At 39.4% G+C, this 14,473-nt stretch overlaps 1 protein-coding gene across 2 annotated transcripts in view; it reads left to right on the top strand.

The window, feature by feature from the left end:
- Window positions 1-11,095, top strand: part of lnx2a (ligand of numb-protein X 2a) — a 113,265-nt gene extending 102,170 nt beyond the window's left edge. The window contains exon 10 of one of the 2 annotated variants that reach the window (XM_063054241.1): window positions 6,010-11,095. In XM_063054241.1, the coding sequence (XP_062910311.1) occupies window positions 6,010-6,145 (136 nt within the window). In that variant the 3' untranslated portion in view covers window positions 6,146-11,095. The remainder of the gene's footprint in view (window positions 1-6,009) is intronic. The other variant, XM_063054243.1, reaches the window with a different exon arrangement.
- Window positions 11,096-14,473: the final 3,378 nt, after the last annotated feature.

The following is a 14,473-nucleotide window of genomic DNA, read 5'->3' as shown; positions in this document are numbered from 1 at the left end:
ACAATTAAGAAGCAGCTGAGTTTCTCAATGAGGTCAGAAGTGCGCTTATGAATATCCTCTTGATTCAATGGACTATTTAGGCATCAGCAACAAATGGCCATTGTTCACTTGGAATATATACAGTAGTCTCATACAGATCTCTCAAAACTACAGCCAAATTTTTAACACTGCAGCCCATTTTGTTATTCCCATCGATATAACTACAGACAACAGACAGGCTGCTAATGCCCCACAAAGCCTTTCATAAAGGCATTGGAACTGTGCGAAGATAGACTTCAAGCAGATGTATCCATCTCTACTCTTCTGTAAATATTTTTCCAACAAATTTTGTATGACAGACATTTCTCTTTCCCTTCCAAGGTTTAGAGTCTCGCAGTGTGATTGCAAAATCAAGATCGTTTTAATATTTCCAAAAGCAATTAAATTCTTCAAGTCAGACTTTGAGATCAGATCCATGATATCGCTCTGTACAACTATTGGATTTTGCTGAATAAACACCACTTGTAAAGCAAGTTATTGTGGTTATACAGCACAGAAATGGGTCCTGCAGCCCAAACTATCCATTCCAACCAAGGTGTCTTCCTGACCTAGTCCCATTTGCCTGCCTTTGGTCCATATCCCTTTACACCTTTCCTATGCACATACTTATCGAGTTGTCTTCTATACGTTGTAATTGTACCTGCCTGTACTACTTCCTCTGGTGGCTTGTTCCACATACCCAGCACCTTCTGTGTGGAAAAATCTGCCCGTCAGGTCCCCATTAAATCTTTTCCTTCTCTTGGGTTTTTTCCCTCTAAAGCTATGCAATACAGTGAGGCTTCAGCAACATGTAGGCCTTGAGTGGTGAACCATTAAGATCTTGCCCCAGGAAGCCCTAATAAAGATGAGGGCTAATCTTTCCCTCCCTTGTTGGAAGCACTGAATAAGCCATCTAATGTTTAGGACTTTTCCAGGAGCACATGGAGGCCAAGCACTACCACGGAAGGAGCATGATAGAACGCGAACAAGATGCACTTGCCCTGTAAAGCTTCAATTATCCCTTCTGTGGTAGGGTTTGCAAATGCGACATGGAAAGAAAGAAAGAAAAAGATCAGGTTTATTTGTCACATGTCCACCAAAACATACAGTGAAATGCATCATTTGCAACAAATCAAATTGATGATTCAAATAAGAAAAATCTGCAGGTGTTGAAAATCAAAGTAATACACACAAAATGCTGGAGGAACTCAGCAGGCCAGGCCGCATCTATGGAAAAGAGCAAACCGTCAATGTTTTGGGCTGAGACCCCTCATCAGGACCGGACTCAGCCTGAAATTATAATGATGATTCAAATAGCATGGTGCAACTAATGTCCTGAGCTGCGTATATTTCAATGCAAGAAGTATCATAGGAAAGGCAGATGAGCTCGGCATGGATCAACACATGGAATTATGATATTATAGCCATTAGTGAGACTTAGCTGCAGGAGGGGCAGGACTGGCAGCTCAGTATTCCGGGGTTCCATTATTTTAGATGTGACAGAGCGGGAGGGATTAAAGGAGGAGGGATGGTGTTACTAGTTAGGGAAAATGACATGACAGTGCTCAGTCAGGACAGACTAGAGAACTCGTCTGGTGAGGCATTATGGAACTGAGGAATAAGAAAGGTATGACCAGGTTAATGGAGCTATATTACAGACCAGTCCATGGGATTTAGAGGAACAAATTTGTAGAGAGTTTGCACACTGTTGCAAGAAACATAAGGTTCTTGTTATAGTAGGGACTTTCACTTTCCACATATTGACTGGTACTCCCATACTGTAAAAGGGCTAGGTGGGATAACGGTTTGTCAGATGTATTCAGGAAAATTTCCTTAATCAGTACGGGGAAGTCCCAATGAGAGAGTGTGCAATACTTGATCTGCTATTAGGGAATGAGACAAGGCAGGTGACAGAAGTTTGTGTAGGGGATCACTTTGCATCTAGTGATCATAATGCCCTTAGTTTCAAATTAGGTTTGGAAAAAGTTAGGTCTCATTCACAGGTTGAAATTCTAAATTGGTGAAAGGACAATTTTGATGGTATCAGAAGGGATCTGGCAAGTTTGGATTGGGACAGGCTGTTTTCTGACAAAGATGTACTTAGTAAGTGGAAGATCTGCAAAAGCGAAATTTTGAGAGTTTAAAGCTTGTATGTGCCTGTCATAATAAAAGGTCAAGATAACAGGTTTAGGGAAACTTGGTTTTCAAGAGATATTCAGAATCAGGTTTACTATCACCAGCATGTGGCGTGAAATCTATTAACAGCAGCAGCAGTTCAATGCAATACATAATCTAGCAGAGAGTGAAAAATAATAATTGTAATAAATAAAACAAAACATAATAAAAACAAGTAAATCAATTACGTGTATTGAATAGATTTTTAAAAGTGTGCAAAAACAGAAATATTGTATATTTTTAAAAAAGCAAGGTAGTGTCCAAAGCTTCAATGTCCATTCAGGAATTGGATGGCAGAGGGGAAGAAGCTGTTCCTGAATCACTGAGTGTGTGCCTTTAGGCTTCTGTATCTCCTACCTGATGGTAACAGTGAGAAAAGGGCATGCTCTGAGTGCTGGAGGTCCTTAATAATAGACGCTGCCTTTCTGAGACACCGCTCCCTAAAGATGTCTTGAGTACTTTGTAGGCTAGTGCCCAAGATGGAGCTGACTAGATTTACAACCTTCTGCAGCTTCTTTTGGTCCTGTGCAGTAGCCACTCCATACCAGACACTGATGCAGCCTGTCAGAATGCTCTTGATATTGATGCCTTGGGTAAGGAAAAAGAGGTGCATAGTAGGTATAGGCAGGGTAACAATAGATGAGTTGCTTATGGGTATAAGAAATGAAAGAGAACACTTGAGAAATCAGGAGGGCTAAAAGAAGGGTCTTGGCCCGAAACATCAACTATACCCTTTTCCATAGATGCTGCCTGTCCTGCTGAGTTCCTCCAGCACTTTGTGTTGCTTGGATTTCCAGTATCTGCAGATTTTCTCTTGGTTAAATTGGATTACACATTGGCTTTGTGGGAAAAGCCAGAGTGGTAGTAGATGGTTGCCTCTCTGAATGGAAGCCTGTGACTAATGGAGTGCGTCAGGGATCAGTGCTGGGTCCATTGTTGTTTGTCACCTATATCAATGATCTGGATGGTAATGTGGTTAATAGGATCAGTAAATTTGATCTAGGGGAACAGGGAGGAAGACTATCAGAGCTTGCAGTGGGATCTGGACCAGCTGGAAAAATGGGCTGAAAAATGGCAAATGGAATTTAATGCAGACAAGTGTGAGGTATTGCACTTTGGGAGGACCAGTCAGAGTAGGTTTTACATAGTGAACAGGAGGGCACTGAGGACTGTGGTAGAACAAATGAATCTGGGAATACAGGTCGATAATTCATTGAAAGTGGTGGCACAGATAGATAGGGCCATAAAGAAAGCTTTTGGCACATTGGCCTTCATATAGCAAAGTATTGAGTACAGGAGTTGGAACGTTATGTTGAAGTTGTAAATGACATTGAGACCTAATCTGGAGTATTGTGTGCTGTTTTGCTCACCTATCTACAGAAAAGATATAAATAAAGTTGAAAGAGTACAGAGAAAATTTACAAGGATGTTGCTGGGACTGGAGGACTGAACTCTAAAGGAAGATTGAATAAGTTAGGACTTTATTCCTTGGAATGTAGAAGATTGAGAGGAGATTTGACAGAGGTATACAAAATTGAGGGCTATAGATAGGGTAAATGTAAGCTGGCTTTTTCCACCAAGGTTGGGTGGGACTACAACTAGAGGTCATACGTTAAGGGTGAAAGATGAAAAGTTTGAGGGGAACATGAGGGAAAACTTATTCACTCAGAGGGTTGTGAGAGTGTGGAATGAGCTGCCAGCATAAGTTGTGCATGCAAGCTCAATTTCAATGTTTAAGAGAAGTTTGGATAGGTACATTACATGGATGATAAGGGTATGGAGGTCTATGGTCCCAGTGCTGGTCATAGAAACATAGAAAATAGGTGCAGGAGAAGGCCATTCGGCCCTTCGAGCCTGCACCGCCATTCAGTATGATCATGGCTAATCATCCAACTCAGAACCCTGTACCAGCCTTCCCTCCATACCCCCTGATCCCTTTAGCCACCAGGGCCATATCTAACTCCCTCTTAAATATAGCCAATGAACTGGCCTCAACTGTTTCCTGTGGCAGAGAATTCTGCAGATTCACCACTCTCTGTGTGAAGAAGTTTTTCCTAATCTCGGTCCTCGGTCGATGGGATTAGACACTTTAAATGGTTTGGCATGGAATAGATGGGCTGAAGGGCCTGTCTGCTGTACTTTTCTATGACTGAGGATTATGCTGGGCAGCCTGCAATTGTCACCATGCTTCTTCCACCGATGCAGGATGCCTAAACTCACTAACCCTAACCATGTGCCTTTGGAGTGTGGGAGGAAGCCCTTGGGTAACAGGGAGAGTGTACTCGCTCCTTCTAGACTGCGTCAGGAATTGAACCTCACTGATGATCATTGGCACTGTAAAGCAATGCGCTAAACTCTACGCTACTGGGCCATCACTGGTTGCTTTTTAATGAATAGAAAAGCTATTCCTGACCCCAAGCTTCTGACAAAGAAGAAAAGTCCGTTTTCTATCAGCAGACACATCATATTCAATAGTGGAGCTCCTAATTTGTACGTTTACATTGCAGTGTCTGGGCTCCTTACTCCAGGAAGAGCAAGAGGTGACTATGAAAGGGAAACCGATAAGTTCATTGGGAAAATTCAGGACAAACTTTTCACAGATTAGCTAGAATTTGGAACAAATTCTCACATGGAGTAGCTGAGACAAATAGCATGGATGTGTTTGAGGATAAACAGGGAAGAGCATAGGGATTAGCATTAGGTGAAGAAGAAGGACAGGAAGAAGCTAGCAAGAGCATAAATCCAGAATGTCTGTGAAATTTCATGTAACTCTGAGTTTAATTAAGTAATCCAAAGACGATTTAATTACTGTAACACAACAGTGTTCACTAACTGCCAGTTCTATTGTTCTCAATAACTGTCTAAAATTGAATCAGACAAACTAATTGCACCACCACTAATAATGTTTATCACCCTCGCCCTGCCCATCTGGCACTGAAAACCTTACCCGTTGTCTCTGGATAATTGATAATTGAATAATTAGTGCTCTCCTAACCAGAAAATGATGGTTGTAAAATCCATCATTTGGTCATCTGAAACTCTGCTGTCCACACCTTAAACCAGCACTGTTCTTCTTTCCCTTAAGCTCCCTGTTTTTAAAAAACAATCTTAATTATAAGATTATTTTCATCTCAAATCCATCCATGGTATTACTCCCCTTTCTAATTCTGTAATCTCCTCCAGCCACCCAACTTTCTAGTATCTCTGTATTAGTCCATTTCTGGCCTCTCAAATAATTCTAATTGTAATCACTCTATCGTCTACCATCACGTCGCCAGTTCTGGTGCCAATCCCCCCCTCCCCCCCCCAATATATTTCCATTCCCTTTTGGCCATGGACCTTAACATACCCCTTAGAATGTCAAATATTGCTTGCAAGCACAGCTGTTGCAGCACCTTGGGATGTTTTACTATGATTCATGGTGCTATACAAATTATTATTGCTGAGGGAGGTGGAAAAGCTAGCTACGTTAGTGTTAGGTACTGCCAGGAACTCAGTAATTTTTTCTCATTGTACAGTGTCTCAGTCAGTCTTCATTTGCTGTCCTGTCTGGTAGTTGAATATAATACTTAATAACTGAAAGTTTGACAGGATTTTGCTCTGAAAAGTAATAATCGTAAATAGTGAGTCAGTAAATCAAACTTCATTCCACTTTAGTCATATGATTGTCAAATTATACTTTCTGATTTTCCTGCAGTTGAATGCTTCTGATTATATTTGAACGATATTGTGAACTGTCATTCTTGGTAAATGATTTAAGAGAGAAAAAGTAAAACCTGTGAACACTAAAGGGCAGAATGTGTCTTCTCTTCACAGGTGTGGTGATATGATTGTCGCAGTGAATGGACTCTCAACAGCAGGCATGAGCCATTCTGCACTTGTCCCAATGTTGAAAGAACAACGAAACAAAGTAACGTTAACAGTCATATCATGGCCTGGAAGCCTTATTTAAATCAAACCAAGCAATTGCAAATCATGCCTTCTACCAGACCTTTAGATTGAACTACTAAAGAAATTCACTGAGTATTTTAATCAATCAGCAACCAGAAAGATATAAATCTCAAATGTTCTGTTCTGTAAATGTTTTGAATACAGTGGATTCCGGTTAATTGCAACACGTCAGGACCGGTACATTTTGGCCTAATTAAGCAGCTGCCCCAATTAGCCAAAGTTTCATGGATTAAAAAGGTAGAAAAAGATAAACTATCCTTTAACTGAGTAACAAATAATGTATTTAAATAAAATAACAGAACAAATTAGAATACTACCAATACTACTACAGGACTATAAAACTGTACATTCGTTCCTAATTGTTATCAATGGAGGAATTCATCCATTGTATCTGTAGATAATGGACAATGTGATCGCCAGTTGCATCCTCCGAATCTTCATTTTCATTGGAACATTCAAGATGATTGTCGATACCTTCAAATTCTTCATAGTTACTAAATTGTTGAAGTAGCGAAAGCATTTCATTTTCACTCCCAGTCGCTTCTGGCATCTCCAAGCCTAAATGTTTGAAATCACAGTGAGCAACACAGTTCTGAATTATCTTGCTGTTATTTCTCACCAACTATCAGTGTTGAAGGTCACTGCTTTTTGAACATGTGCACACAACTGATGCTATTTAAAAACTTTGTTCTAAGCATGGCATTGTGTCGAACAGCCACACAAGTGCACACATCTGACGCTGGTTGGAAACTGTTCAGCAACAGTCTCTTGCCCTAATAAATGGCAGAGTGTCCCAAATAAATGAAGGGAATCCTCCCTATTTTCTGGATTAATATTTGTCCTTTAAAACTTGTCTCAAAATAAGCAGCTGCTCCAATTATCCGATGGCCCAACTGGCCAGAATCAATTGTACTAACATTATAAATTCAACTATATCAGAATATCTCATTGTGATTTTAAATCAGTATTCTTATTTCATGGAATTTAAAAGTACACCAGTTCAAGATGATCAAAAATTACATAATTAGATATCATATGTAACATATCTTAAGAGCCTTAACAGTCAGATAAATTTCTGACAGTTACAGTAGTGCAAGCCTTAGTGACTTTTGAACCTCATGCTACCATGAATGTAGCTTCAATGTGAAATAAATACTAGAAACAGAATATAGCTAGTGTTTTGATCCATTTTGCTGAATCATTGCACAAGCTCATAATATGGGTATACTTAATTTTTACTTTGATGTATTTTGTTGAAGGGTAGTAGTTAGTAATACTTGCATCACAGGGGAATATTAACTTCCAAAACTTTGTAATATTAGATAGGAGTAAAACATAATAAATTAAAATATTCAAATATATATGTATACAATGGTCCAATTTAACAGTTAACATAATCATTTTTGAGGTTCAAGCCATGAATTTTCTGTCAAATTAAGACTGCCTGTTTTAACCTTTATTTAAGAGTTAATGTTTTCTATTTTAACTGAGTTTTTAAGTGTTTCCTGATTTTTTTTTTAATCTCCTTATAGCAGTTGCATTAATGATTTACTGATTTAATGAAAGATTTTACAAAAATTACAATCAAATAAAAATTTCTGAGACTATCAGTAATATATGCACTTTCATATGATTACATGAACTTTGTATATAAAAACATTTTAAAAGCATCCTGTCCTTTGCAAAATGAAACAGTAAAATTTTGGAAATGCATGTGGGCAGTCAGCATTTTAAAAAAAAACTGATGTTTCTCACCTTTTACTGAAGTCTTTAAAAAAAATTACACCCTAAATTAGTCACCCACTCCTGTCCTTTATTTCCATAATGAAGATTTGTTTGACTAATTACAGAGCTTCATTTTTATTTTCAATTTCCTTCATTCATGTTTTTATATCCTTCATATCTAAGATAAGACGGTCATTGTATTTCTTTCTGTAGCTCAAGTGAAGTTAATGATTGAAAGCAGTACAGTCTCTCACTATTTCTCATATTCAGGGCATAAAGTTAATTGAGAGCCACATAAACAATACCTCTGGATATGTTAAGATTTTAGTATACTTCAAATATTCACTGATGTAATGCTGGTACAAACAAGATTTGTCACCTCTAATTCGCACTTTTTACCGAGTTCATCATTTAAGCAGTAAGTTGCAAGACAGGAGAGCCCTTTAATAGTACTGAAGGAATCTTAAGAGTTATTGATACACATTGGGTGTTAGGAAAACCAATTCCTATCATTAGTGCTTGGATTAAGTGCTATAATAAGCTTTTTGAAAAATAAAATAACTGTCAGACACAGCTGCGACTACACTTTGGGGGAAAAAATGAACCAGGAAAGAGGATTTAAATTGCTAGCTAAATTTACAAGTTGGTTTTCAATTGCAGATAATGCGAGAAGAAATGGATAGTCAAAAGGAAATATCTTTAAGTGGTTGAGGCTAGGTATTTTGTGAAGACCTCAAACAGATAAGTTAATACTTTGTGTATTTATTTATTTATTTTTTAATGCTATAGCACAGAGTAGGCCCTTCCAACCCTTTGAGCCACACTGCCCCAGTAACACCCCCCGCCCCCCGGACAATCCCAATCAAACCTATCCTAATCACAGGACTATCAACATATGATCAATTATATGTTGATAGTCCTGCAATTAGGATAGGTCTCTATGCCCTCTATGTCTTTAGACTTTGGGAGGGACTGGAGTATGGAGGGAAAACACACGCATTCCATGGGAAGGACACACAAGGACTCCTTACATACAGCTTTGGAATTGAATGAGCTCCAATGCCCCAAACTGTAATAGCATCCTAGTAACCACTATGCTACCATGGGGCAGGGTAAAGAGAGAAAAAATTAACAAAAACTGTGAAATGGGAGTGGTTAGTGAGTGCGAAAACAAAAAGCATTCTATCTTCTAATTAATCCAAAACAATTGAAGATTATTTAATAGCCCAAGAACATATCTCAGCCTAATTCATTAGTTCTATGGCAAGAGCAGGCTGTCAGAATTTTGAATTTGAATTTTTCCAAGAACCTAAGTGCTTAAGCAGTGATGGTGTGATATTGTACACCACCTAAATGTTTTGTAAGCTTATGTTTGAATTAATTCAATGCAACAGGAAATGGAGGTGCCTATCTACTCCCGACATGCAGAGGAGCCAGAAGAGATGGCAATGCATGCTTACAAATATACACGGTGGTGCTGGGATTATTTAAAAAGTACAGATAACAGTATAACCTAGACCTGCCAAATAGACAAGTGATCTGAAAGAACCTAAAGAAGGATTTTCTAATTGAGATCTCAAACAAACGCACCACGTTTATGGTAACATTGGTTTGCAGCTATGACTAATTCTAGTTGAAAATTCTCATAGAAAACCTACAAATAACATTACAAATGTACTTCATTGTCATATTTGATTAGCAAAAATTTCTTTTATGTAATGGAAACCTAGATGACTTGGTCTTTCTCAAAATTTTGAAATTTAAATGTATGAATCTCTTTATACAGCTTCCAAATGTGATGTTGTAGGTATAAGTTGGTATCTGATGAAATTTTAATGAATTCTAAGAATTTTAACTCACACAATAAACCTCCATCTAGAATAGAAGCTTTTAACATTTTTTTTCCTGACGTGCCACATTGGGAGGGTGGGCTCAACCTTAATTGATTCAGTATTTGCTACCGAGAGCAGTAGTTGGTTCATAAAGTCCAACATTTTTAATTGTGGTATTGTGGGTAACTGGGCTGTGCACGGAGCGAGGTGCAGAGTGCAAGGACTAAAGTGAGAAGTATAGGCATATGTTCCTGCAGCCCTAAATCCAGAATGGTGCCAGAGTCAAGGATGTCACAAAACAATAGAGTTTTCTAAAGGAAGACTCAAATAGCAAGAGCTCTAGGTTTGAATCTATATAGATAAAATGGGAGAAGTCCTGCTATATGAATTTAGGGAGCTGGGTAGCAGTTTAAAGAACAACAAGATATTCAAGGTCATAATATCTGGGTTATTTCCGGTGTCACATGCTAGGGAGCATTGGAATAAGATGAACCCCTGGCAGAAGGGACAGTGCAAGTGGGAAAGCTTTAGATTTCTGGATTATTAGAACCATTTCTGGAGAAGGTGAGGCCTGTAAAGGACCAGTAGACTGCATTGGAACCATAGTGAGTCGCAACCTTTTAGGGAGGTTTTCTGGTATATTCGCCGTCGTTAGGTCGCACCTGGAATTTCGAGTTAGCAGACGAATTCCCTCCATGCCGCTCTGTCCCGACACTTGTCCACAACATCCCTAGTCTTGTCCAGCTTGGTCCAATCCTTGATGCTATCCAGCCACGTTGTTCTTTGCCTTCCTGTTCCTTTCTTTCCCTCCACTTTTCCATATAGCAAGTCCGACAAGATGTTATCTCTCCGCGTAACGTGTCCACAATAAGCAACTTTTAACTTCATAATCTTCTCCAGCAATATCCGTGGTCTATCGACTTCGGACAAAACCCTCTCATTTGAAACTTTCTCTACACAGCTGACCTTCAACATTTGTGGACAGCACCATATTTCAAAAGCATTAATTTGTTTCATGTCATCCTTCTTCAGGGTCCATGTTTCTGATCCATACATCAGCACTGACCATACATAACACTCGAGGAAGAGGATTCTACTTTGGATGTCTACCTTCCGATTGCATATTAGATCTTTTAGCTTCATGAACTGGATCTTAGCCATACCTATTCTCCTTGTGATCTTAGCTTCACATCTCCCGTCATCTGTCAGACAACTGCCAAGATAATCAAACTTTCGCACCTGTTCAATGTTTTGTCCATTCACTTGTAACGATACCATCATGAATGAGTCTTTAGTGTTTGTTTTGCTTACCACCATCAATTTTGTTTTCTTAGGGTTGACTTTTAGTCCGTATTCAAGGCTTTTCTCATTCACTTTATTCAGCATAGTTTGCAGTTCGCATTCGCTGTCAGCTAACAACCCGGTGCCGTCTGCATACCTGATGTTATCCACCTTCCGGTCTCCGATTGGAATACCTGTCTCCTGATGGTCGCATTCCCAAAAAATCCATTCTCCGTAGAGGTTGAACAAATCTGGCGAGCCAGCACAGCCTTGCCTTACGCCTCATTTAATTCATGCCCATGGTGATAGCTCATTTTCTACCCTGACCACTGCTTTCTGTTTCCAATGCAAATTCCTTATTATTTACACATTCTCCCATCCCAGATCATACTTTTTCAGCACCTCTATTACTTTCTCGTGTCTTACTTTATCAAAAGCCTTATATTAGAGAGGATTTAAACCAATTTGGGGGTGGGGGGTGGCTGGGGCATGGAAAGATGCAGTCAAATATAGAAGGAAAATTATGTCACCACATTAGGCTGGTTGTAGTAAGGCATGATGAAGCAGAATGGAGGAGAGCAAGTTTAAATTCCATCTATAGAGAATGAACTGAAGTTGATCAGCATGTGGGAATATGGCATTGTTGCTTTCACAGAAGCATGTTTACAAGAAAGGCAATGGCTAGCGACTCAACATTGCTGAGGCATAGGATCTTGAGGTTGGACTGAGAGTATGTACAAAAAGGTAACATTGCATTATTAAGCAACATACATCAAAGTTGCTGGTGAACGCAGCAGGCCAAGCAGCATCTATAGGAAGAGGTGCAGTCGACGTTTCAGGCCGAGACCCTTCGTCAGGACTAACTGAAGGAAGAGTGAGTAAGGGATTTGAAAGCTGGAGGGGGAGGGGGAGATGCAAAATGATAGGAGAAGACAGGAGGGGGAGGGATAGAGCCGAGAGCTGGACAGGTGATAGGCAAAAGGGGATACGAGAGGATCATGGGACAGGAGGTCCGGGAAGAAAGACGGCGGGGGGGGGGTGACCCAGGGTGACCGGACCTCCTGTCCCATGATCCTCTCGTATCCCCTTTTGCCTATCACCTGTCCAGCTCTCGGCTCTATCCCTCCCCCTCCTGTCTTCTCCTATCATTTTGCATCTTCCCCTCCCCCTCCAGCTTTCAAATCCCTTACTCACTCTTCCTTCAGTTAGTCCTGACGAAGGGTCTCGGCCTGAAACGTCGACTGCACCTCTTCCTATAGATGCTGCTTGGCCTGCTGCGTTCACCAGCAACTTTGATGTATGTTGCTTGAATTTCCAGCATCTGCAGAATTCCTGTTGATTGCATTATTAATCAGTGTCTCATTACTGAAGTAATGAGGGAAGATACCTTTGAAGTCCCTCAAACAAGGCCGTACAAATAGAGCTTAGAAACAAAAAGGGGGTGATCACTCTACAACATGCTACTAGCCTCCCAAATTTTTTTGGGGGGGGGAGGCACAGGGGCAGGGTTAAAGGAACAGATATATAATAATAGGGTTATAGTAGTAAGAAATTTCAACTTCCTCAATGTTAACTAGGGTTGCCTCAGTGTAAAAGACTTAGAGGGGTGGAGTTTTTACAATGCATCCGGGAGACCTGTTTGAGTCGGGTACGTAGATAGTCCAGCTAGAGAAGAGGTAAAACTGGACCTAATCTTAGGAAATGTAACTGGGAAAATGTTTGGATATCATTTTGGAGATTGTGAGCATATCCTAAGTGTCATGGTAGTTATGAAAAAGAATAAGAAAGGACCAGAAATTAATGTCCTGGATTGGAAGGAAATGTAGGTAAATTGGTATTTCTCATGTATATTCACCAAGTTCATTGCAGTTGGAGAAATCAGAGAAATGGCCTGAACAATGGCAAATGGAATAAATTCTGATCAATCAGAGGTGATGCACTTTGTGAGGACTAGGAAAAACAGCAAGTGACAAAGCCTCATCACCACGGAGGATTGGAAGGACTGTGGGTACAAGTCTAAGATTCCTTGAAGGTTGCAGAGTACATAGTGGTTAAGAGGCATATGGGATACTAGCCTTCATCAGGCAGGCCACGGAATATCATAGGGAGGTTATGAATCAACATTTTTAAGTATTGGTCGGGTCACAGCTGGAAGGACACGATTGCACTGGAGAGGATGCAGTGGAAATACACCAGGATGTTGTCTGGGATAGAGAGAGCAGTTATGAGAGAGACTAGTTAGGCTGGATTTGTTTTCCTTGGAGCAGAGGAGGCTGGGGGGGAGCTCTGATTGAGGCTTATAAAATTATGCGGGTATAGGTAAGTTAATTGCGAAGAAACCTTTCCCTATAGTGAAGGTGTCTAAAACTAGAGCACATAGCTTTTAGCAGGATCACAGAAGATCTAAGCAAGAGATTTTCTCCCCTAAGTGATTGGAATCTGGATTATGCCGCCTGAGCCAGACACTCTCACAACATTTAAGTATGTAGACAAGCACTCGAATCACCAAGACACTAAGGGCTAAGCAGGAGAAAACCAGATTACTATAGCTGAGCACTCTGTGGCCAGTCCAGACACATTCGGCTGAATAGCCTATTTCTGATAGTATTTTTGCAATACTTTCTCATTGTATCACTTATACTACATACCACTTTAGTAGGTACCGATAAGCAGTAACCAAGGAAATGTGGCTCATACAATTAAAACACCATTTCAAGCTCTGTCATATTATTCGATCAACTGATACAGATATTGTTTGACAGAAATGATCATTGATATCCCAGGCTCATTGCCGATGTGTGTCTGTTACTTATTCTTATTTAGTGTTAACAGTTCCCAAATAGCTATGAGTAGACAGTGCTGATTTACAGAATAGCATTGATCTATATTGATAAAAATCTTAATTGCTTATTGAAAACTTTCAATCATGTACAGTGACACATTGATCAGTAGATCTGGGGAAATACCTAATAAATATACTTCGCATCAACATAACCACGAAGCTAACTACAATTACATTACTGACAGATATATTCAATGTTGTACAGATTAATGTGTGATTTGATTTGAAAATCATTGTATCTTGTACAACTAGTTGAATAATATATAATTACATTTTACAGCATACTTGATTTATCTCGGAATGCATCTGTTGTTTTTACATCATAATTTTTTTACAGAGTTTGATTAATGGACACACAGAATTTGTGAAATTCAGCTGGCTGTTATATAATGAGCTGGTGGTGTACATTTTAAGCTGGACTTTAAAAATACATTTTGAAAACATCAATATGTATCAATTACGTACACAAATACTATGCTATAGAACAGTCCAATTCAATTTAAAATGCCCAATATATTTAATTGGAATTATTGTGTTCTAATGCGGTGCTAAGCCACTCAACTTGCAGCTACATGTTTGTGTGCCAATAAAACATTTATAAACTATGTAAAGAGTTCTAATTTTATGTATTAGTAATAGTTCAAACTGT

Source organism: Mobula hypostoma, chromosome 7 (genome assembly GCF_963921235.1).
Source record: "Mobula hypostoma chromosome 7, sMobHyp1.1, whole genome shotgun sequence".
Lineage (NCBI taxonomy): Eukaryota > Metazoa > Chordata > Chondrichthyes > Myliobatiformes > Myliobatidae > Mobula > Mobula hypostoma.
The sequence above is the reverse complement of the archived record's forward strand: the minus strand, read 5'-3'. Positions and strand labels throughout refer to the sequence as shown.